General features: G+C 51.6%; 1 protein-coding gene and 1 long non-coding RNA gene across 5 annotated transcripts; one reads left to right on the forward strand and one right to left on the reverse strand.

The window, feature by feature from the left end:
• Positions 1-832: 832 nt before the first annotated feature.
• Positions 833-2,865, forward strand: LOC132647006 (uncharacterized). Its single transcript, XR_009585298.1, has 2 exons — positions 833-1,427; positions 2,752-2,865. It is a non-coding gene; the product is annotated as an uncharacterized LOC132647006 (long non-coding RNA).
• A 1,013-nt stretch (positions 2,866-3,878) lies between these two features.
• On the reverse strand, positions 3,879-23,088 carry Upk1a (uroplakin 1A). 4 transcript variants are annotated; one of them, XM_060366674.1, is made up of 7 exons: positions 17,745-23,088; positions 15,925-16,125; positions 13,170-13,244; positions 12,929-13,036; positions 10,594-10,773; positions 8,264-8,347; positions 3,879-5,369 (listed from the first exon to the last, which is right to left on the reverse strand). In XM_060366674.1, exons 1-7 carry the CDS (start codon positions 17,823-17,825, stop codon positions 5,190-5,192), a joined length of 909 nt encoding a protein of 302 aa, XP_060222657.1. In that variant the 5' UTR covers positions 17,826-23,088; the 3' UTR covers positions 3,879-5,189. The 4 variants fall into 4 exon arrangements, with proteins under 4 accessions (XP_060222657.1, XP_060222658.1, XP_060222656.1 ...); XM_060366675.1 differs by lacking the exon at positions 3,879-5,369 and adding an exon at positions 7,559-7,909; XM_060366673.1 differs by lacking the exon at positions 3,879-5,369 and adding an exon at positions 7,559-8,098.
• Between the last annotated feature and the right edge of the window lie 50 nt (positions 23,089-23,138).

Raw genomic sequence — 23,138 nt, forward strand, 5'->3', positions numbered from 1 at the left:
GACAGTTATGAACTGCCTGCTGCGGGTGCTGGAACCAAATTGGGTCCTCTGAAAGCGCAGGACCACTGAGCCTCCTCTTGAGCAAGTCACGCTATTTTTATTTTGATATTTCAATATGTTTCCATTTGTCAATGGCACAAAGTAATTATATTTTGAAAAAAAATATGAAAGGATTCATCACCAAAGGGGGGAGAAAAACATTATCCAGCTTATATTTGTCAAACACTAATAGACAATACCCATGGATTTTCGATGCCCATTGTACGTAGATGAGTTTAAATACATATCCTGTTTCCTCAGACATATCTCTACACAGAAAAGAACTATGACCACAGAATATGTTCTCAAACAATAAAGTAAGCCTCGTGGAATCAACATAATGTCCAAGATCTCAGAAAACAAACAAACAAAACGACATCATGCTTTTCAGGAAGCTGTGGGCTATGGAGACATTCTCAAACTAATAACACATTTTTCACTGAATGTACATTGAATCATTCATTACTGAAAATTGTGTCTTGAGTAGTGTTAACAGGGCGATGGAAAAAAAAAATCAAAGTAATCACGTTTAGAAAATAAGAAATGGGTCCAATCATTAGCAGGACTTCCTTCCTCCAGAACCCTAAAAATAAACTGAACTCAAACTGTCAAAGAAAAAAAGAGTTGAAACGTATAAGTTGGGATAGGCGAAGAATGACAGGAAAGAAAATGAAGATGGGCTATTAGCATCTTGACTACAGCCTAAATTACCCATAAACTCACCCGCGGGCCAACCCACGGGTGAGGGAAAAGGCCGGGGCTGCTTTGAAGGTATGTGCTTTGCCTGGTCACTGACAAAGTGAGGGGAGGGAGGGAGGGACCGTCGGGGAACACCGCGCTGAGCTGGAAGACCCTCCAAAGCGGGTCCGAGCGCCCGGATCTCCAGGCCCCGCAGCTCGCCAGGGAGGCGCCTGGCACCAGCCGGGCCGGGTCCCGCAGCCTGCGAGGCTGGAAGGCGCGTTCCAGGAGGCGGGCCCCGTCCGCCGCTGCCGCTTCCGGTTGGCCCCGGGGCCGCTCCGGCGGTTGATTGACGGCTGGCCCGGATCCTGAGCAGCAGGGCGCGCCTCCTTTCCCCAGGCCTGTCCGCGGGCTGCCAGGGGACGAGCCGGGTGAGCACCCGGAGGAGAGGCAGCCCTGCCCTGAGCAGCGGCGGCCCCTGCCCCTTCCACCGCTGTGCTCGTCCGGCCTGCGCAGGGGATGACCTCTGAGGGTCGCAGAGGCGAGAGCCACCGTCCCAGCCAGCCGCGCGTTCAGTCGCTGTTGGCCTGACAGTCCGGCCTGCGAGCTGCCTTGGCTTGAGCAGAGCGACGGGAGTTCCGGCTGTAATCCCAGCCCTTGGGAACTTGAAGGAGACTCTAGTCTGGGACCCGTCTGAGCCGCACGTCCAGGTGCTGTCCGAGAGACAAACGAACAAAACACTGCGTTATGGTTAGACACAGTTGGTCCTATTACACAGCGGATGTGTAATGGGGTCTGATTTGCCCTTTCCTACAAATGGGGAGTCGTGATTTTTGTTGTTTTTCTTGCTATAATTTTTATTATGACTTGTCTCTTTTAAAATACACTTTTATTAGTCCTTTAAGAATAATTTCGGGGGACTGGAGAGATGGCACAGCAGTTAAGGGCACTGACTGCTTTTCCAGAGTACCTGGGTTCAAATCCCAGCACCCACATGGCAGCTCACAGGTGTCTGTCACTCCAAGATCTGAAGCGCTCATACATACATGTAGGCAAAACATCAACGCACATAAAAATAAAGGAAAATAAGTTAAAAAGCAGAACTTTGTACATGGATATTTTGATCCTTCTGGATCCACACCCACCAGCAGCTCTGCGAGGAGGATGTTAGAGGTCCTTGCTCTCCCAACTTCTTGCCTTGAGACAAAGTTTCTCACTGCGGCCAGATCTCCGCTCCCAGCTAGCAAACCCCAGCAACACTCCTGCCCCACCCTCCTATGCCCACCCGCTATCAGCTGGGTTGTAGGCACAGCTTACCACCACTGGCTTTTTACGAAGGGCTCAGGGGATTTGAACTCAGGTCCTCCTGACTGTAAAACATGTGCTCGTATCCACTGAGCAAAGGCCTCCAGTTTGAGGGGTGTTTTAAGTGTTTGGATTTTAGACTTGGATCTGAAGAATTGGCCTAACCAGATCCTGTCTCAGAAAGAGAGAGAAAGATTTATTTCTCCCAAGATGGTTAAGGATGAGGACCAAAAGCCGATCTAATGGTGCACACCTGTAAACCCAGCACTTGGGGAGGCAGAGGCAGGCGGATCTCTGATTCGAGGTCAGTCTGGTCTACAGAAGCTAGTCCAGGACAACCAAGGCTCCACTAAAAAATAAATAAATAAACAAGGCCGGGAAGAGTGCAATCTTTGGTCCCCAGCTGGAGGGACTACTGAAGTGTAATAGGGTCATAAAAGCACTAATTTTATCAATGGATCCACCTGCTGCTGTCTGTGGATGAATGGGTCCTGGTTACGGGAGCAGGTCACGGGGGTGTGCCTTTTGACGCGCGTGTCTCGTGAGTCCTGCTCCCTGATCGCACTCACGTTGTCAGACTTTCACGCTGTGGTGTGTTGAATAAGTGTCCCCTGTAGGCTCAGGCACTGAATCCCTGTCCTCAGTTGGTGGGGCTTTTCGGAGGGAACAGCAGTGGGGCCAGGCTTTGGGAATTTAACCTCTCTCCTCCCGTCTTCCGTTTCCTTTTAGTTGGAGATGTGATGTGTCAGCTTCCTGGTCCGGCCAACATGAACACCGTCTCCCCTCTGGGAGAGAATCTTATCCCTCGGAACAAAAAGCCCGAATAAATGTTTTCTTCTATAAGTTCCCTCACTCATATGCTGTATCACAGCAGCAGAGAGGTACTCACACACAGGACAAGCCCTCTACCCACAGCGCCATCAGACTGGCCCACATGTCTCCTGGTTTTGTGTTACTGACGGTCCAGGCCTCTGTACACACTGGGCAAGTATTATACTCTGAGCTGTACACCCTAGATTCACCTCACACATTGGGGGGAGGGGGAGATAGGGTTTCTCTGTATAGCTTCGGCTGTCCTGTAGACCAGGCTGGCCTCACACTCACAGAAATCTGCCTTCCGCTGCCTCCTGAGTGCTGGGGTTAAAGGCGTGTGCCACCATGGCCCAGCATCCCCCCTCCTTTTATTAAAATGAGAGACAGGGTGTTGTTATGTAGCCCAAGCTGGTTCCAAACTTGAGCTCACCTGTCTTAGCCTCCCAAGTGCTGGGATAACCAGCGAGTAGCACCACATCTGGCTTTGAAAGTAAGCTTTGTAAAGAGAGCGGCAAGGTCTGATCCGTGTTCTCCTGGGTCCTCACAGCTCAGAGCACTGTGTCTCTGTGTGGCCCTGGCTATCCAGGAACTCACTGTGTAGGCCAAGTCGGTCTTAGACTCACGGAGATCCTCCTGCCTCTAAGGGCATGCACCACCACCACAGGAGCCCCCCTATTTGTTGGGTTTTTGAAATAGGATCTCACGGTCTCTGTGTAGCCCAAGGTGGCCTCAGACTCCCTAGGTAGCCAGAGTGGTGCTGACTCTGGCCTCCTACCTCTGTCTCCTGGACCCTGCATTACAGGTGTGTGCTGCCACACCTGGCTGGTTATTGCTTTTCAACTCTCCTCGTGAATTTGCGTTTGCACAGACTTCTAAGCGAGCACTCAAGGATAGGTTCACAGAAGTAAAATCGGTTGTGTAAAGCAAAAACGTAAATTGTTTTACGTTTGAGTGAAACAAACAACAAAACACTCTCAAAAACCTAATTTATTTTTCATGGGGGAAACAGAAATGGTCTGTGCCCTGCTAGGTTGCTATGTACCATTACATTATTCTTTCTGTTGTGTGAGTTCACCTGAGATGCTCAGCGGGCCGGGAAAGAGATAAGCATGGGGAAGTGGCAAGGGACAGAGCCAACAGGGGAGGAACTAGACCATGTGCCCTGGGCACTGGCGAGCCCTGGCTAGTTAGAGATGGAGGGACAGTGCAGCCTTGAAAAGGCTGGAGGTTTGTGTGAGGAAGGCACCAGATGGCCTCCTGTCCTTTCTACGGTCCCTGTTCTGACCTGGCCCTTGCCTGTCTGCTTCCCTCTTACCCACTGGTCACTGGGCAAGAGGCCGGGCAGGAGAAACCTGTCCTTCCAGCCCAGGCTGTCTCCATCAGGCCACACTCCTGTCAGTCCAGCTGAGCCACTCGAGGGTATGTGGACAGGAGGAGCCAGACACAGTGGTGGCACACCTGGGACAGAAAAGGGGGTCTGCCCACCTGACCCCCTCCCCCACAGGCCAGTTCTGCCAAAAAGCTCCCAAACACAACTCCCACCGGCCTGTCTGAACTGCTCAGGGCAAGTTCAGAAATGCTTGACAGAACAATTCTTCCCTCTGTGTACATTTCACACAACCAGCAGTGGAGTGGCATTACTTTTTTTTATTTAAATTTTTTTTTATTTTTTTTTAAAGATTTATTTATTTTATTATATATACAATGTTCTGCCTGCATGTACACCTGCAGGTCAGAAGAGGACACCAGATCTCATTATAGATGGTTGTGAGCCACCATATGGTTGCTGGGAATTGAACTCAGGACTTCTGGAAGAGCAAGCAGCGCTCTTAACCTCTGAGCCATTTCTCCAGCTCCCGTGGCTTACTTTTTTAAGTTGTTAAAACTGAAATGTCTGAGACTTGGAGAGATGGCTCAGTGGGTGAAAGGCTGGCTGCTCAGTCTTAAGGAGTTGGGTTCAGATCCCCAGCAGCCATGCAAAAGCTTTTTTTTCTTTTTTAATTGGAAATGTAAATATCTAAGGAATGAAGGAAAAAACCTCCTTGTGATGCCGGCTCGTGGTTTCCTTGGTTCTTCCCTGCTGGGATGGACGGGTCTTCCTGGGTAGCAGAGTAGGACTGGGGATGATTGGCAGCTGCTTCTCCACCCTCCACCCTCACCTGACCTCTCAAGTTCTGGAAAAACCACAGTGTGCCACCGTGTGCCCAATTCAGTCTGTTCTTTTCGGGTTTGGTTCGGTTCTGTTTGAAATAGGGCCTCATGTAGCCCAGACTGGCCTCTGATTTGCTGGAATCCTCGAACTCCTGATCCTTCAGCGACCCTTCTCCGAGTCCTGGGATTATAGGTGTGTGTCATCACACACAGCTTCTTTCTGTATTCCATCTGGTACCAGTGGGTTGAGAAAAATTCCTGAGTCGTAACAAACAGTGGTTAGGAGAACTGGCTGCTCTTCCAGAAGACCCACATGGTGGTTCACCGCCATCTGTAACTCCAGTTCCAGGGGACCCGACACCTTTTTCTGACCTCCATGGGAACTGCATGCGGGTGGTACACAAACATACATGCAAGCAAAACAGTCATACACATAAATAACCAAAAAAAAAAAAAAAAAAAAAAAAACAAAAAACAGCAAAAACTGCCTGGTGGTAATAGAGCCCCGTGCCTTCAACCCAGACCCTCAGGAAGAGGCCGAGGCCAGCAGGCAGATTTCTGAGTGTAAAAAGTTACAGGGCAGCTGGAGCTACACAGAGAAACCCGGTCTCTAAATAAATATAAATACCCTTCGGTCCCAGCACTCTGGAGGCAGAGGCAGTGGGAATCTGAGTTCTAGGCCAGCCTGATCTATGGAGTGAGTTCCAGGAAAGCCAAGGCTACACAGAGAAAAACCTTGTCTCAAAAAACAAATAAGTAAATAAATTTTAAAAAAAATAGTAAAAAGCAGAAAGCAACGGGGTCCGACAGGGTCTGTTATAATCCCCATTTCACAGATGGACACAGTGAGGCTCAGACAATTTGGGGGGGCGGGTGAGAATGCAGGGCCGCCTCTCCCAGAGAATCCCAGCCATACACTAAGTCACAGTGCGCCTGCTCAGGAGGACACCCGGTTTCAAAGCAGATTGGCATGAAACGCCTCCATTTCAGGTCAGTCAAGCATGTGCCTAGAGTTGGAAGAGACAAGCTTCATGCTAGGGACTAGAGAGAAGCTATTTCAGCCAGTTGGCAGAGCCTCTTCTCATTTATTAAAGCCTGGAATGTATCACATCTAGCTGATGTTTTGAAAACTCTCTGACAGGAAGCTTCTCATGGTGACGCGTATCTCCAGCGCTCAGGAGGCAGAGGCCTCTTTGTGAATTTGAGGCCAGCCTGATCTATAGAGTGAGTTCCAGACTGTCCGGGCTACACAGAGAAACCCTGTCTCAAAAAAAAAAAAAGAAAAAAAAAAGTGTGATGCTAGTGCAGTGACTCTAAGGGTAAAGAGGATCAACCAAACCTTGGGCTGAGCTGCCTATTGAACGTATCAAAGGGGACCTGACAGCCAGGTTCCCCCAGCATCCCTCAGTCCCTACCTGTTACAGGTATGGCTGGGAGACCTAGCCTAAACTTCTCCACCCAATTCTTCCCTACACAATCCAGCCATTTTGAGTACTGGCTCCTTTTTTTGCCTTTTGCCTTCTTGGCTGCTGAACCTGGTTCCTCTCTCTCTCATCTTCCTTCCCCTTTCTTACTCTCCTCTCAAGGCTCAGGGTCACGTACACTCCGGATTCTCTCAGATGTCTCTGCCTCAGGCTATGCTCTCCCTTTTATCTACAATAAAGTCTCTCCCCCACCACACCATGGCCTTCCTTTTATTTCTTTTTTTTTTTTAAGTGAATTCAGATATGTATCTTTGTTTGTTTGTTTTGTTTTTCGAGGCAGCTTTTCTCTGTGTAGCCCTGGCTATCCTGGACTCACTTTGTAGACCAGGCTGGCCTTGAACTCACAGACATCTGCCTGCCTCTGCCTCCCTGAGCGCTGGGACCACAGGTGTGGGCTACTACACGTGGCTCAGATCGAATATTTAAAAAGCTAGTAGTAACTCCAGCACTGGATGTGGCAGAGAAGGGAGGATGGGGCTTGCTGGCCCACCAGTCTAGCCTGAAAAAAGAAAAACGTTGGCTCCCGGTTCAGGAAGACCAGGTCTTAGAGGAAGAAGGTAAAGACAGCTGGTCTCCCCTGGCCTTTGAGTGTGTGTGCACAAGTGAGCTCGCGCACGCAGCCACAAACACAAACGTGAGCCTGGACTACATTAAAAAAAAAGAGAAACCTTAAGTCTGATGTTGTCAGAGAAAGCGTGTCTGAGTAAAGCGGGTTACCGGAAACCCAATGCTGAACTCCTCCAGCCAGACACGCCTGAAGCCAGCCATTCTGAATCAATGGCGCAAGCTGATAAAGCCCCTGTGATGCCTCATCAAGGCCGGCTGGATTTCCGCCACTTCCTTCTGAAGTCTTACTCACTCTTGTCCCCAAAAGAAAACTGGGGCTGGGTGGAGTGCTGCATGCCTGGAATACCAGCATTCTAGAGGTGGGGACAAAGAGAGGACTCACACCTGCAATCCTCTTCCTGGGGAGGCAGCTGTGGTGGGCTGCCCCTGGCCTCTAGGCTAGCCTGGGCTACATATAAATTCCAGGGACAATTTGGGCTTCAGAGTAAGACCCCATCTCAAACAGAACAGAAACAGACGCATCCGCTCCTTCAGCCAGCCAGTGTTTATTGGATCTCCGGCCCTGCTCAGACGCGAGCTGGGTGATGATGGCGACCCCACACTGACCACAGCAGAACATGTCCCTCCTCTTCCAGCAGCCTTGGTCTGTCAGATACAAACTACTGATACAAACTACTGAGCAATGGTGGCTACACTTGCAAGAAGTTTTGGAGGCCACAGAGGTGCATGATGGGTTGTTAGGAGCAGCAAAGAGCCTCTGAGGACAGGACATTTTGTTGTTGCCAGATCAGCCAAATGAAACAGGGCCAAGGGGGTCCAGGGACACAAATCCAGGGCCAGGGCACAGCGAGGGTCCAGGCCAGCTCCTACACCTATAAAGGGATTTTGGAACTGCAAGAAGGGAAAATGGAGGGAGGTGGGCAGGGGGGGGTTGTGGCTGAGGTACACAGGGGTGGGGTGGGGTGGGGTGGGGTGGGGTGGAGTGGGGAGGAGGTTGAGGAGGCCCAGGTGCAGCAGAGAGGCAGGGCTTCGGGCTGAGGCGCACACGTGGTCTCCTCTTCCTCCTCAGAGAGTGGTGTAGAAATACATGGCTATCAGCATCACGGGGAGCTGGGTGGCCAAATGGTATGATGAGGCACTCTAGCCCTAACCCTCGCGTCTCCCCCAAGCCCACACCCACACCCCCGCCTGCCTCCTCTACAGCCCACAGGCGCCACATCCCTTACCGTCCACATCAAGATGGCGAAGCCAAACCACGATATACCCCACGTATAGCTGTCAATGGCATGGCCGATGTGCTCGAAGCAACCCTGCAGAGAGGGACAGCAGGGGCTTGGGACAAAGCCACAGGAGGCTGGTGGGTGACAGAGTCACCCATGCCCTGGGAAGCGTCCCTTTCTTCCCTCTGCCTTGGTTTTCCCATCTGTGCGATGGGAATTACGGCCATGCCTCCCTCCTGAGACTCTTAGCCAGGAGAGTGCTGCTGTGGAACCCAGCCCTGGAGTGGGTGGGTGGCTTTCAGGTGGTAGCTGTCAGTATGGGCTTGGTTATATTCAGCCTGGCTTTCTGTGCTACCCACAAACCCTGAGGGTTTAAAATCCACTCCTGATACCTGCTCAGTAGAGAGCAGGATGAGCAAGGCCAGAGCCCTATACCAGGGTCACCTTCCTGGACCCGTTTCAGCCAGGAAACGGCTGAGAGCAAAGGTCCAGAGCACATGGCCCCTGTCAGAGGCAAGCAAGTCTGGGGCTAGCTCTGCTCTTTTGTTATTGGTAGAACGCAGGCATGATTCTGGTTCTCTGCGCCTCGGTTTTACAGCCTGCTAAGTGGCAGCATGGAGAGCCAATGCAGGGACTCTGAGGCGACCCTGGGAAAAAGAGGCATGGGACTGCAGCTTGAGAACTGACCGTTCTAGTCCATCCTTGGTGAGGGGGCGCCCCGGACACCTCCCCTCCAAGTCCGACCTCACAACTTGTAGCTACAGGTACGGGGGAGGGGGGCAGGTCAAGGCCAGCCCTATACTTCTGCTCTGGCCTCCCTGCTCTTCCCTCACAGGGACGAACCTCTTTGTCATCTGCCAAGCAAGGTCAGGATCTTTCCTGCATATGGCTGTGATAAAGATAAGGAACTAGAGGGAGTGAAAACACCTGGCATAAGGGAACCCTCCAGGTGGGCCCTCACTGCTATTTGTATTAGTGTTATTACAACAGTATTTGTTTGTCTGGTTGATTGGATTTTTGACAGAGGGTTTCTCTGTGTAGCCTTGGCTGTCCTGGACTCTGTAGACCACGCTGGCCTCAAACTCACAGAGATGTGCCTGCCTCTGCCTTCCACGTGCTGAGGTCACAGGTGTGCGCCACCACACCTGGCCACAACAGTATTTTGTTGTTAATTTTTGGTTGAGACAGGGTCTCTTTATGTATCCCTAGAGACCTAGAACCTGCTACGTATACCAGACTGGCCTCCAGCTCACAGAGACCCGCCTGAGTGCTGGGATCAAGGGCAAGTATCACCACACCTCTCCTCCTACTATTATTCTTTTTTTTTCTTTTTTTTGAGACAGGCTATCATGGAACTTGCTATGTAGTACAGGCTGGCCTTGAATTAACAGAGATCTTGAGCCACACTGAAGCCCCACACTGGAGGGGACTCTAGGCAGGGGCTCTACCACTGAGCCACACCCCAGCCCCTCACTGGGGGAGTCTAGGCAGGGGCTCTACCCCTGAGCCACACCCCAGCCCCTCACTGGGGATTCTAGGCAGGGGCTCTACCACTGAGCCACACCCCAGCCCCTCACTGGGGGATTCTAGGCAGGGGCTCTACCACTGAGCTATACCTCACCTCTCACTGGGGGATTCTAGGCAGGGGCTCTACCACTGAGCTACACCCCAGCCCCTCACTGGGGGATTCTAGGCAAAGGCTCTACCACTGAGCTATACCTCACCTCTCACTGGGGTATTCCAGGTAGGGGCTCTACCACTGAGCCACACCCCAGCCCCTCACTGGGGTATTCCAGGTAAGGGCTCTACCATTGAGCCCCTGTCCTTGGCTTCTTTTTCTTTCTGAGGCAGGAACTCTCGAAGTTGCTCAGGCTGGCCATGAATTATGACCAGGCTGCCTCAGCTCACTAAGTGGGTATGATGACAGCCACGTGTTCAAGTCCCAGCTCTAGCCATCAATATCACCCCTGTCACTGCTCTTATTCCCAGGCCGACCAGCTGCAGACATCTGAGTAAGAGTGTTTCTGCATCCTGTTGATTCATACAAAGAGCTGGGAGGACCAAGCAGAAGGGAAAGAAAGAAGAGGCCAGGGAGGTCAGGCATAGTGGCGCACACCCTTAGTCTCAACGCTGGAGAAGCAGAGGCAGGCAGATCTCTGTGCGTTCCAGGCCAATCTGGTCTACAGGGCAAGTCCAGGACAGAGAAACAGAGAAACCCTGCCTCAAATAAACCAAAAAAAAAAAAAAAAAAAAGGAAGAAAAGGCCAGAGAGGAGAAGACTGAAAGACAGATGGACAGTCAGATGGCCAGTAGAAGGGAGAAAGGAATAGACACACCTTGGTAAACAGGTAGTCCATGTGGCCCACTCGGCAGCCTTCCTCGTTGATGGGGATGAAGTTTCCTGTGCGACGACAGCACAGCGGGGGCCAGGGGAACACCACTTCTGGAGTGGCTGCCCGGAAGGCTGACGTGTAATTCACCCAGTCCATGGGGCCAGACATGCCACAACATTCTTGCTGTGGAAAGAGCCAGGGTTTAGGCAGGGCTGGGGCTGAGGGCACACAGTTGAAGAGAGGCAGACTGGCTTTTGGCACAGCTGGACCCCACCTGTTAGAATCTGGGCCCTCAAAGTGTGTGTGTGGGTGTGTGTGTGGGTGTGTGTCTAAACCAGGAGGCTGATAGATTTGGCCCAAACCTACACTCGTTTTCTTTTAAAATTCTTTTGTTGATGACTGTGTTGACAAAATGACACCAAAAGCTAGATTTTGGGGGGCAGGCGGGGAAGATGAACAGCCCAGCAGTTAAGAGCTCTTGCTGTTCTTCAGGAGGATCCAAGTTCAGTTCCCTGCACCGACGCTGGGCGGCTCATAACCACTTGCAACTCCAGCTCCAGAGGATTTGATGGCCTCTCTGACCCCCTGTGGGAGCCCACGAACCAGTATGCACAGACACACAGACACACATGTGCACATAAAAAGTTCAAATCAAATTTTATAAAAGGACAATGTCTGGCTTTTCTCAAACCAGAGTGGTTGGTGGTTGTTTTGGGGACAGGGTCTCACCGGGTAACCCAGGCTGGTTCCAAACGGGTGATAGCCTGCCTGAGCCTCCCAAGTGCTAGGATTCCAGGGGTGTACCGCAACAGCCAGCTCAAATGGGTATTCAACCAGAGGCCCCTAGCTGAGGAAGGCAAGTGTAGGTGCCCTTCAAACATGGTTCCGTTTCTGGGCCCCTGCATGACTTGGCTGAGCTGGGATTCTAATTCAGATTCTGGTTCTGATTCTTTCCTTTGTTCTTCCTTTCATCCTTCCTCCTTCCTTCCTTCCTTCCTTCCTTCCTTCCTTCCTTCCTTCCTTCTTTCCTTTCCTTTCCTTTCCTTTCCTTCCTTCTTCCTCCTCCTCCTCTTCTTCCTCCCCCTCTTCTTCTTCTGCATTACTATGTTGGATATAATTAAGACTGCAGCTTTTGGTTGAACCACGATGGTGCATGCCTTTAATCCCAGTACTCATACGCAGGCCTGTGAGCTCCAGGACAGCCAGGGCTACACACAAAAACCCTGTCTTGAAAAACCAAAAAATCAAAAAACAACAACAACAAAAACCAGGAGAGTGCAACTTCTGAGCTTAACTATGGGTGCATCTTGTCCCAGACCTATAATCCCAGAACTAGGACAGTGCAAGACAAAGGATGAGGATCTCAAAGTCATCCTTGGGTGGATGAAGAGTTCAAGAAGAGCCTGGACTTCAGGAACACCTGCTTTAAAGTGCTTTGAGGGCTGGGTGTGGGTGAACAGGCCTGTGATGATTCAGTGCCTAAGAGGCTGAAACAAGAGGACTGGCAGTTCAAGGCCTTGGCCTTGGAACAGTCTAGGTTGGCTATGCAGTGAAACTGAGGCTCTATTTGGTTGGTTGGTTTGCTTTGTTTTTTCCTAGACAGAGCTGAGTTCCAGGACAGCCAGGACTTTACAGAGAAACCTTGTCTCAAAAAACAGAAAACTTAATTACTTAATGTTTTTCATTTATTATTTGAGAATTTCATGTGTGTACAATGTATTTTAATAATCATATCTACCCCATCCTTCCCTCCTTCTAATTCCCTCCAGATTTCCTTCAATATCCTGACCAAAATTTATTTATTTATTTATTTATTTATTTATTTTCCCTAGAGATGCGCCTTCTCTTCACAGCCCTGGACATCCTGGAACTCACTCTGTAGATCAGGCTGGTAGGGTAATGAACAGCTAAGTAGCAGACCCTTACCTATAATGTATGAAGTCTTGGATTCAATCCCCAGCAACACGCACACTCACATACACAAGCTCACACTCACACATGTACAGTGGAGGGAACACACACACCCACACACCCACACACACACCCACGCACACACGTGCGTGCTTTGTTTTGGGAGGCAGAGACAGACGAACAGTGGGCTCAAGGTTGGCCTGGGCTACATACTGAAGACTATTATTGCCGTTATTGTAACGGGAGGAGGAACGCTGTCAGTGTTGGAATGCCGGCGACCTTGCCACTTACCAACCTGGTGACCCCGGATCTGGGTCTGCTGTCTATAAAACCATAGTGACCAAAGGCCCCCTACCCCACCTCGGTCCCCTGAGTGACCGTCTTCCAAATATTCATTCCGCCAGTGAGCACCCTGAGCCCAGCCCACCTCAATCATGATCCGGTCCCAGAGGCGGGTTAGCTCCTGGCCCTGGTCGGTGTCCGCACTGTAGAAGGTCAGCATTTGCTTGGTGATGAGGGACGGGTTGGACACCATCTGAGGAGGAAGGGCAGGGAAGAGCAGGAGCCAGCTGGCTGGGGATGGAGGCCCCCCACCCCTGATCTCCCTCTCGGACTCTAGGGATGCCCCGCCCCCACCGTTCTGCCCCGCCCCTCCCCCAGCCGCTCACGTAGTCTCGGTGGGTGTAGGATGTGATACAGGAGGCGCACTCAAAGATGTAGACTATGAGCATCAGCAGCAGGTACTGCGGAGAGAGCAAGGGCAGCCCTTGGCGAGGGGTCAGGAGGCCACACCTAGGTGCCTCGGGCCAAAGGACCAAACCAAAACTTCTTTTCTGTTTGTTTGTTTTTAGACTGTAGAGCTCTCTGGTCAGCCTGGAGATCACTCCATGCAGACCACGCTGGTTTCAAATTTACAGATATCCCCCCTCCAGCTCCCCCACCCCACAAGAGATGGGATTGAATGTGAACCATTACGCCCAGCCCCAGAGGGAACTGTTGTCCAGTGGGCGAGCACTACCCAGCTTGTTTAATATTCTGGGTTCTGTCCCCGGCAGGATGTGCACACACACTCAACAGAAGGGTTAGTTGTGAAAAACTAGTGTGTGGGGTGGAAGACTGAAAACTTGAGAGCAAGCTGGTCAGTGACAGCACACTCCTGTGATCCCAGCACTAGGGAGGCAGAGGCAGGCAGACCTCTGTGAGTTCGAGGCCAGCCTGGTCTGCAGAGTGAGTTCCAGGACAGCCAGGGCTGCACAGAGAAACTGTGCCTGTGGTGGGGGTGGGGAGAAAGAAAAATGGAGAGAGAGACAAGCCAGACATTTTCTAAAGGTACTTAGGGGCCAGGTATGATAACACATCTTTAATCCCAGCACTCGGGAGGCAGAGGCAAGAGGATCTGAGTTTGAGGCTAGCCTCTATAGAGCAAGCTCCAGGAAAGCCAGGGCTACCTAGAGAGACCGTATCTCAAAAGAAACTACAAACAAAAAAAGTAGTTAGGTTGACTTTGGGGCTTCGGTTAGATTGTTACGTCAGAAAGTTAAATATTTGATTGAGGACAGGGAGAAAGGCAGGAAACAAACAGGAGCTGGTGAGATGGTGCAGGCCTTTAACCTCCGCACTTGAGGTGGACACAGACGGATGCCTGAGGGCAGCCTGGTCCACATAATGAGACCTTGGCTCAAGAGAGGCAAGTGGGGGATAAAATGAGAAGGGAGTGGTGAGGAAGGCCTTCCCTTGATAGCTCCATCTCATACATAACAAAGGCGAAGTCTCCTAACCAGTTCCCCTCCCAGGCCACACCCTGTGCTGTTCCCTGATGCCAGCTACTGCTGCCCCCTCTGGCCACAGGACCTTTGCTCATGCTGCTGGCTCTCCCTGGAGCACTCTTAAAAGCACCCTGGGCTCACTGCCCGAGCTCTGCGCTCTGCTTTTCTTTGCGTCCGGTGGCTTTGGGTTTTCCTTGGCTTCCCCAGGCTCCCTTCACTCCCCCAGATCCAGGACTCTTAGTTGTGCTTTGCACTTCTTGCTCAGTAAACATTTGCTGACTACGTAAGGGTTGGTCCTGGGAGCCTGGAGGACCCTCCACAGCGGAGGAAGCCCTGAGCTGTTGGCGTGGGACGCCCAGGAGAGGCAGCGGGCCCCTCTGAGAGCTTCAGTTTGGTTCCCTGTCCGGTGAATGGGCTTAAAAGCACAACTTCATATGGCTTCAGGGAGGACCGAGAGAGCTCCTTGAATGTGGCAGGGATCAAAATATGGGCTTCCTGGGCCTGGCAGTTCAGTTCCAAGCAGGCCTAGTTGACACAGTAAATTCAAGGCCAACCAAAAAGCATAGTGAGGCCCTGTCTCAAAACAAACAAAACAAAAAGACAATGGGCTGGCTCGATGAGGTGGCTCACACCTGTAATCCCAGCCCTGGAGAGGCGAAGGCAGTGGGGGCTGCACGGGGAGACTGTGTCTTAAAAAGACAAATCAGGGGCTGAAGAGGGGCTGCTTTTGCAGAGGACCTGAGCTCAGGTCCCAGCGCCCCCATCAGGCTGCTCACAGCCACCTGTAACTCCAGCCTCAGGGATCCGGCCTTCTCTTCCGGTTTCCTTGGGCATACACCAGAACATTCACACGCTAATAAAACATACAATACTTCTTAAACAAAAAACTGGCGTGGGGCCAGGGGCTGGTTTGTTCTAGTGTGACTGGGCTGTGTGGTCCTGGTCTTTAAACCAGGTCCAGTTTTCTGTGGAACAGCATACAGGTGACGACAGTGGTGGTGGCATTTCACAATGGGCCGCGTGACACAAATGAGCTAATCTGCGTCAACTGTTGAGCTCCTGGCATGGGCTGCGCGCTGGGTAAGTGATGGCTATGTTATGATTGCATTTTCATTGTCATTGCTGCCACAACTCGGCACCACGGACCTTGGAAACCAAATTATTTATATACACATATAAAATTGGGAACTTGAAACCCAATTATTTGGTTTAAAAAATATATACATATATACGTACATGTAATGTATATTGCCTTTGGGAGCTTCCTAGCAGCTGTGCTAAATACCCCTCTTCTTGTACCCCAGTTTCCTCTGTACAGTGGGGGTGATGGCTAAAACTAAGTTATGGGGCCAGAACATGGTGAATTAGGTTTTTTCTTTTTTTTTTTTAAGATTTATTTATTATGTTATACAGGGTTCTGCCTGCATGTACACCTGTAGGCCAGGAGAGGGCACCAGATCTCACTGTAGATGGTTGTGAGCCACCCTGTGGTTGCTGGGAATTGAACTCAGGACCTCTAGAAGAGCAGGCAGTGCTCTTGACCTCTGAGCCATCTCTCCAGCCTGGGAAAATTAGGTCTTAAGTGCGGTCCCATGAAGGAGTCAAGCTCACGGCCCTGCTGTCACCCAGTCCCACCAAGCCCTTCCTGGGATCTCACCGTGAGGATCATGTACCGACGGCGGCAGAGTGCAGCTCCGACGCCGAAGCTGGCCACCACGAAGAAGGAGAAACCACAGAAGATGGCGATCCAGGCGCCAGCGAACACGTCGTCCTTGCCTGAGACGCCCATCAACGGATACACGCGATACTGGTCGGCGGTCACCCACACTGTCTCAGCAAACAGGGCCAGGCCTGACAGCTGGGCAGGGAAAGTTCGGGCCAACCATGACGCAGGTCTTGCCTGGTCCAGAACCTCCCATGCCCTTGGGGCAAAGTGGGCTTGGAAGGGAGGTCAGCTCACATCTTTATGAGCAGGGACAGGGTAGGGAAAAGCCAAGAAGGAAGAAACGGTATAGCTAGGACTTTAGTCCGCACATCCTAGAGGCCAGTTGCTTCAAAGATAAAAGGCTTGGCAAACAAGGTGGGCACAGGGAACTGCCCGGTTGGCCGCCATGCTTAGAGGTTCCCATCTGAGGATTTTACGGGTGGGCAGAACTGCGTGCTCAGTTCATTCTACAGGTGTAGTCTTGGGAAGGGCAGGAGCCAGCTGGTAGGGCTGTTTTCTGCAGCGCCGTGATAAAGGGAGTGGAGGCTTCCTGGCAGAACGCCTGGGGCCTGGCATTCTGTGGTCCTGTACGGAGCAGCCTAGAGGCCGGGAGAGCTACTGAAGGGCGTACAGCGGGGTGAGCTAAGCTGGACAGAGAGAAAAAGCTTATCTGTTCCCGCTTGCCTAAAGAAAGATCAGAAGGGCCGGGGGCTGTCAGCCAGCAGGGTGTTTCTGTCACGCAGAAAACCCTGGGCTCAGCTGGCAGCCTTGTGCAAACTGGGCCTTCTGGTGCATTCCTGAAAGCCCGGCACTTGGAACAAAGAGGAGGGAGGATCCAAAGTTCAAGGTTACATAGGGAATTTGAGACTAGTCTAGGCTGCATGAGAGACTTTCAAAACAAAAACAAAACAAAAATCTGGCCCTTACAGAGTTGTCGTGGGGACAAAGGAATTAAAAACTCCTGTGTTCTCTGCAAAGCCAAGCACGGTGATAACACACCTCTAACCCAGTCTCAAGAGTAGCAGAGCTGGGATATGGACCCAGCCTGCCTGCCTCAGGGCAACGCACAAGCTCCCCATAGTTTCCCTTTCTTGAAAACCAGCATCGCCACATGAGCCGGGCATGGTGGGGTAGCCCTGGCTGTCCTGGGACTCTCTCTCTACACCAGGCTGGCCTCGAACTCAGAGATCCACCTGCCTCTACCTCCTGAGTGCTGGGATTAAAGACATGGGCCACCATACCCAACCAGAATAACTTAAAAAAATAAAAATAAAAATGGATTTGGTTTCCTGCAGCCATGCTGGTCTCCAAACCTCTAGGTAGCTGAAGATGGCCTTTAACTGATTTTCCTGATGCTACTTTCCAAGTGCTAGGGTCACAGGTGTGGACCAGACCCAGCTGATCTGTCTCTCCCCACCCCGAACCTGAACCTCTCTGTGGTTTAGACTGGCCTTAAACTCACAGATCTCCGGCCTTAGCCTTCCAAAAGTGAGGATTACTGGTGTGTACCACTGTTCCTGTCTACCAAGCCCCACCCCCAGTCCTGGCTGAATCCACACAGAGGACTCAGTTACAGACAAGGAGCACTCACAGAGAACAGATTGCTCCCTCTGTAAGGTCAGGTAGCCGGGACCCCTGCCCACCCCCCCACCCCCCAGGATGCTGGGATTAGAGACTACAGCAGAGCAGCAGGTAGACCTGGGACCCACCTCGGGTTGGGGCTGGCCCCTCCCCGCCACACTCCCGTGCTCCCCAGAACTGGGGCCTCTCACCAGAATAATGATGTTGCCCACGACCAGCAGGCCCACCACCACGGGAGACCCCTTCTCTCCCTCTGCTGCTGCAGAAGCCATCTTCCTGCTGGGAACACAGAAGGAGGGCTGTGGCTGGTCAGGAGATGCTCAGTGGCTGCAGAGCCCAGGCTGATGCCGTATGCCCAGCACCGCACAGCCTGGCAGCGAGCCTTCTACAGAACAGGAAAGGGCTCATGCCCTCCCAGCCCCGCTGCCCTGTCAACTCCCACCTCCTCACCTTCTCTGCCAGAGCCTCTCTGGCCAGCCCCACCCACAGCAGCTCCCTATATATGCCCAAACCCCTCCTTGCGCTCGTCTCAGAGGAGGAGGGGACAGGGGGTCAGCAGCCTGACCGGGAGAGATTTTATGAGCTCCCTGACACTCAAGTGATTTCTGGACCTGAAATTCAGGCTTGTGCTCCTGCCTGGTCACTGGGGCAAGGTGATGTATGTAGCCAGAGCCTTGAATTCCCAGGCTGCAGCGGTGAGGGGGGGGCGGGGAGAGGGACAGGCTAACTACCTGATGTGTCCTTTCCCTAGGGGCAACGAGGGCTTTCCTGGGGGCAGGGGCAGACCCATGATAGATCCTCCCGGGAATCCCAGACAGAAGGCTGCCTTTGGAGCCCGGAGAGAGGGAGAGCGGAGGACCAGAGAGAGAGTCCCGCAGAGACGCATGGGCATGGGGCAGGCCCAAGGCTGGGCAGAGGGAGGCAAGTGAGGGGAGAGGTTAAAGGGCGGGCTCAGAGGTGCATGGTTAGGGCTGCAGCTGCAGAAGAGGATGGCGCTGACAACAGCTTTGAGGGGGTCTGAGACAGGTGTGCATATATGAAGAGGGAGGAAGGAATGTGCTAGAAGGAAGAAGATGTACGGTGGGAGAAAAGGAGCCCCTTTCCCTCAGTGCGCACGCACACTCTTCTTTTTTAAAGTTTTTTTTGTTTTGTTTTGTGAACACATGCTTTGTCTGCTTGTATGTCTGTGGGAGGGTGTCAGAGCCCCCGGAACTGGAGTTACAGACAGTTGTGAGCTGCCATGTGGGTGCTGGGAATTGAACCAGGGTCCTCTGGAAGAACAGCCAGCGTTTATAATCACTGAGCCGTCTCTTCAGCAGACCTCCCCACCCCCACCCCACAGATTCTTCAGGCTGAAGAATGGGAAGGATCTGAGTTCAAGCCAGACACAGTAGTGCACGCCTGTTATTGTAACTCCACCAGTGGGGAGTTGTAGGTAAGGAGGATTATGGGTTCAAGACCATCCTGAGCTACTAGGCAGACGGGGGGGGGGGGAGAGGGAGGGGGATAGTGAGTAGAGGAGTAGGAAGAGGGAAGACAAAAGGGAAAGGGAAAAGGGAACAAGAATCCCTCGGTCTCTTCTGCGCTTGTCCGGTCCAGTTGACAGAATCAAGGAAAGCTTCAGAGGAGGCTCGCGGGCTCCCCGACGGCTCCCCCTGGTGCTTGCTTAAAGCAAGGGCCCGGCCCCAGAATTTCTCCAGGGCTTTTGTTGAACTTTCTCCCCCAAGCGGCTGTTTCTCTATCTCAGAAGAGGGCAAAAAAAATTGGCACTACAAATTTCCTTCTCGAGCTGGGCCAGGTGGTGGCACATGCCTGCAATCCCAGCATTCAGGAGACCGAGGCAGGCGGATCTCTGTGAGTTCGAGGACAGCCTGGTCTAAGAGTGAGTTCCAGGACAGCCAGGGCTACACAGAGAGACCCTGTCTCAGAAAACAAACAGTTCCTTTGTCAAGACCCTGGGTTAGCAGAGTGGGAGATACTGGGGCAGGAGATGTCTTCCAATTTAAATAATTGGAAATTAAGTAATCAACCTACTTTAGATTTAAATACCTTTTCTCTCTTGATTTACATCTATCTTAAGGGCTTCCAAGAAAATCTAAACAAAAATTCATGGACAGCAGATGTGTTTCAGTTTGCTAAAGAATTGGGTCATGCATATATATGTGTGTGTGTGTGTGTGTGTGTGTACTTTTTTAAAAGAATTTTTGAGACAGGGTCTCTCTACACAGCCCTGGCTGTCCTGGAACTCATTCTGTAGTCCAGGCTGGCCTGGAACTCACAGGGATCCACCTGCTTCTGCCTCCCGACTGCTGGGGTTAAAGGTGAGCATGGGAACATTTAGCCTCATGCTAACACTTTTTTCCCCCAGTCTTTTTTGTTTTCTTGTATTTTTGGTTGTGAGCTTTGCCTTTAGGGCTAAGCCATCTCTCCAGTCCACTTTTTGTATTCTTTAAAAGGTTTTTGTTGCTGAGCTTTGTTTTGTGTGTTTTTTTTTTTTTTTTTTTGTTTGTTTGAGACATGATTTTTCTGTGTAGCCCTGGCTGTCTGGGCTCACTCTGTAGACCAGGCTGGCCTTGAATTCAGTGATCCACCTGCCTCTGCCTCCCCGACTGCTGGGATTGCCACCACGCCTGGCTTTGAAGTTGTATTTATGAGTATTTTACCTGCATGTATGTGTACAGCACATGTGTGCTAGGTGTTGGCAGAGGTCAGAAGGCATCAGATCCTGTACAACAGGAGCTACAGACTTTTGTGACCCAACCCAGGTCCTCTGCAAGAGCAACAAATGCGCTAAAGTGGCAAGCCATCCCCCAGCCACATCCCCCAGCGTTGTGTGTGTGTCCACAGTGCCTGTGTGGAGGTGGGGACAGCTGCCGGGAGTCCGCTCTCTCCTCCCACCACATGGCTCAGCGAGGCACTTGCCACCTGGCCTGCTGACCCGCATTCCATCCCCCGGGCGCAGCTGGTGGGGGAGAACTTGCTCCTGCCAACTGTCCTCAGGGAAACTGCTGCCCTCTTCTGGCCGCCAGAAGTAAAATAAAATATCTTGAGCAGCCAGGGCCGGTGCAGTGCAACAGACCTGTAAAAACAGCCACTCAGAAGGCTGAGAAAGAGGGCTGTGTTCAAGGACTACACAGTGAGTCCCAAGGTCAGCCTGGGCAGTTGCAGGATGCTATCTCAAAAAGCAAAATAAAAAGAAGTGAGGATGCCAGAAAGATGGCTCAGTAGTTAAGAGAATTCACTGCTCTAAAGGGGTTTGGTTCCCAGAATGTTATCAGGCAGCTCACAACCACATGGAACCAGATCCAACCAGCTCACAACCACATGGTTCCAGATCCAAAGCCCTCTTCTGGCCCTAGAGGCCATCTACATGCACGGGCACATACCCGCATAAATTTAAAGAGAAAGAGCTGGTGATGTAGCCCAGTCCCTGCCTAGAACCCCCAGTGAGGGGGGTGTGGCTCAGTGGTAGAGCCCCTGCCTAGAACCCCCAGTGAGGGGCTGGGGTGTGGCTCAGTGGTAGAGCCCCTGCCTAGAACCCCCAGTGAGGGGGGGTGAGGCTCAGTGGTAGAGCCCCTGCCTAGAATCCCCAGTGAGGGGCTGGGGTGTGGCTCAGTGGTAAAGCCCCTGCCTAGGATTCCCCAGTGAGGGGCTGGGGTGTGGCTCAGTGGCAGAGCCCCTGCCTAGAATCCCCTAGTGAGGGGCTGGGGTGTGGCTCAGTGGTAGAGCCCCAACCTAGAATCCCCCAGTGAGGGGCTGGGGTGAGGCTCAGTGGTAGAGCCCCCGCCTAGAATTCCCCAGTGAGGGGCTGGGGTGTGGCTCAGTGGTAGAGCCCCTGCCTAGAATCCCCAGTGAGGGGCTGGGGTGTGGCTCAGTGGTAGAGCCCCTGCCTAGAACCCCCCAGTGAGGGGCTGGCCCCAGGACCAAAGAAAACAGTTCTCATTCTGTAAGCTTGTGACAAATAGTCCTCAAGGCACATGAGCACTTATGGTTAATTGTCCTCCTCAGCAAGTGTCTTAGAGATCCCACCCAAGACCATTATCTTCAGGACTTGCAGCATCTCCATTCATCTGAATTCTCATCAAAAGTGTTCCTGGAGTCCCTTGAGGTTTGATGGCTGGCCAGGCCGACTCCCATACATTGCTGTGCAGGTCTGGCTTTGTGCAGGTTATAACTTTCAATCTGGTGCTAAATACACAGAGGGGAAGAAGGTGCTGAAAAGTTCTTGCATCTTAGAACACTAGATATCCAGTGGGCGGTGTATGCAAGCCATGCACTAATGGAGCTGATGAAATTTTTTAAGTTTGAAGCCAGCCAGTTACCATAAAAACTTCATGTACTACAATGATGCTACAATGGAAAGAGGAAGGGCAAAGGGGAGGGCGAGAGAAAAATCTTATGGATGAAATAGCATCTCCAAGGTTTACTTAAAAACTAAGGGGCAGGGCTGGAGAGGTGGCTCTGTGGTTAAGAATGCTTGCTGCTAGCTGGTTGTGATGGGTGCATGCCTGCGATCCCAGCACTCTGGAAGGCAGGCGAATCTCTGTAAGTTCAAGGCCAGCCTGGTTTACAAAACAAGTCCAGGACAGCCAAGGCTACACAGAGAAACCCTGTCACAAAACAAAACAAAACAGGCTTGCTGCTCTTGCAAAGGACCGGATCTTGGTTTCCAGCACCTGTATCAGGCAGCTCATAACCTCCTAGCCTGTCACACAAGTTCAAGAGACTCATTACCCTCTTCTGGCCTCCATGAGCGCTACACCCCTGTTCACATAGCTCCCTGCTATATACATGCACAGAAATAAAAATAGAATAATCCTTAGCATCCTGTCACCACAACACCTGAGATGCACAGGCAAACAGATCTGGAGTTCAAGGTCACCCTGGGCTGCAGGAGAAACCAAAGGAAACATGAAAAGGAGAGTAGTTAGGAAATGGAAGGGGCATTCGTCCAGGACTGGTGACTCCAGCTAGGAGCCTTGCATGCATGGGGCTCTGGGTTCAATTCCCAGTACTGGCAAGGGGAAAAAAAAATCCATCCAGAAAAGGGGAAACATAGTTAATTTCAGCACATTGGAGACTTAAAGCTATTTTGTATGACCATCCACTCCACTGTCACACAGCTGGTCCAAGTCTATAAAACCAAACAAAGCACTAAAACAAAACAAAACAAAACAAAACAAAACAAAAAAACCCAAAAAAACCCCAAGAGACTGGAGAGACCATTCAGGGTTAGAGCACTGGCTGTCCTTCCAGTAGACCCAGACTCACTTCCCAGCACCCACATGACTGCTCACAGTAGGGTGTAAGTCCAGCCCTAGGGAAGTGACGCCCCTTCTGGCCTCTGCAGACACACCGCACACATAGACATGTGCAAGCAAAACATCCATGAAACAACAAAATACCTGCTGCTCTTGCAGGGAGCTGAAGTTTGGTTCCCGGTAATCATTACTATCTGTAACTCCAGTTCCAACTCTCTCTGGTCCCCCCAGGCACACTTACACAAGTACACACACGCACATAAAATAACAAACAAGCAGGCAAACAAATATACCTTTAAAAAGAAATCTCCTTTTCATTCTAAA

Source organism: Meriones unguiculatus, chromosome 14 (assembly GCF_030254825.1).
Source record: "Meriones unguiculatus strain TT.TT164.6M chromosome 14, Bangor_MerUng_6.1, whole genome shotgun sequence".
NCBI lineage: Eukaryota > Metazoa > Chordata > Mammalia > Rodentia > Muridae > Meriones > Meriones unguiculatus.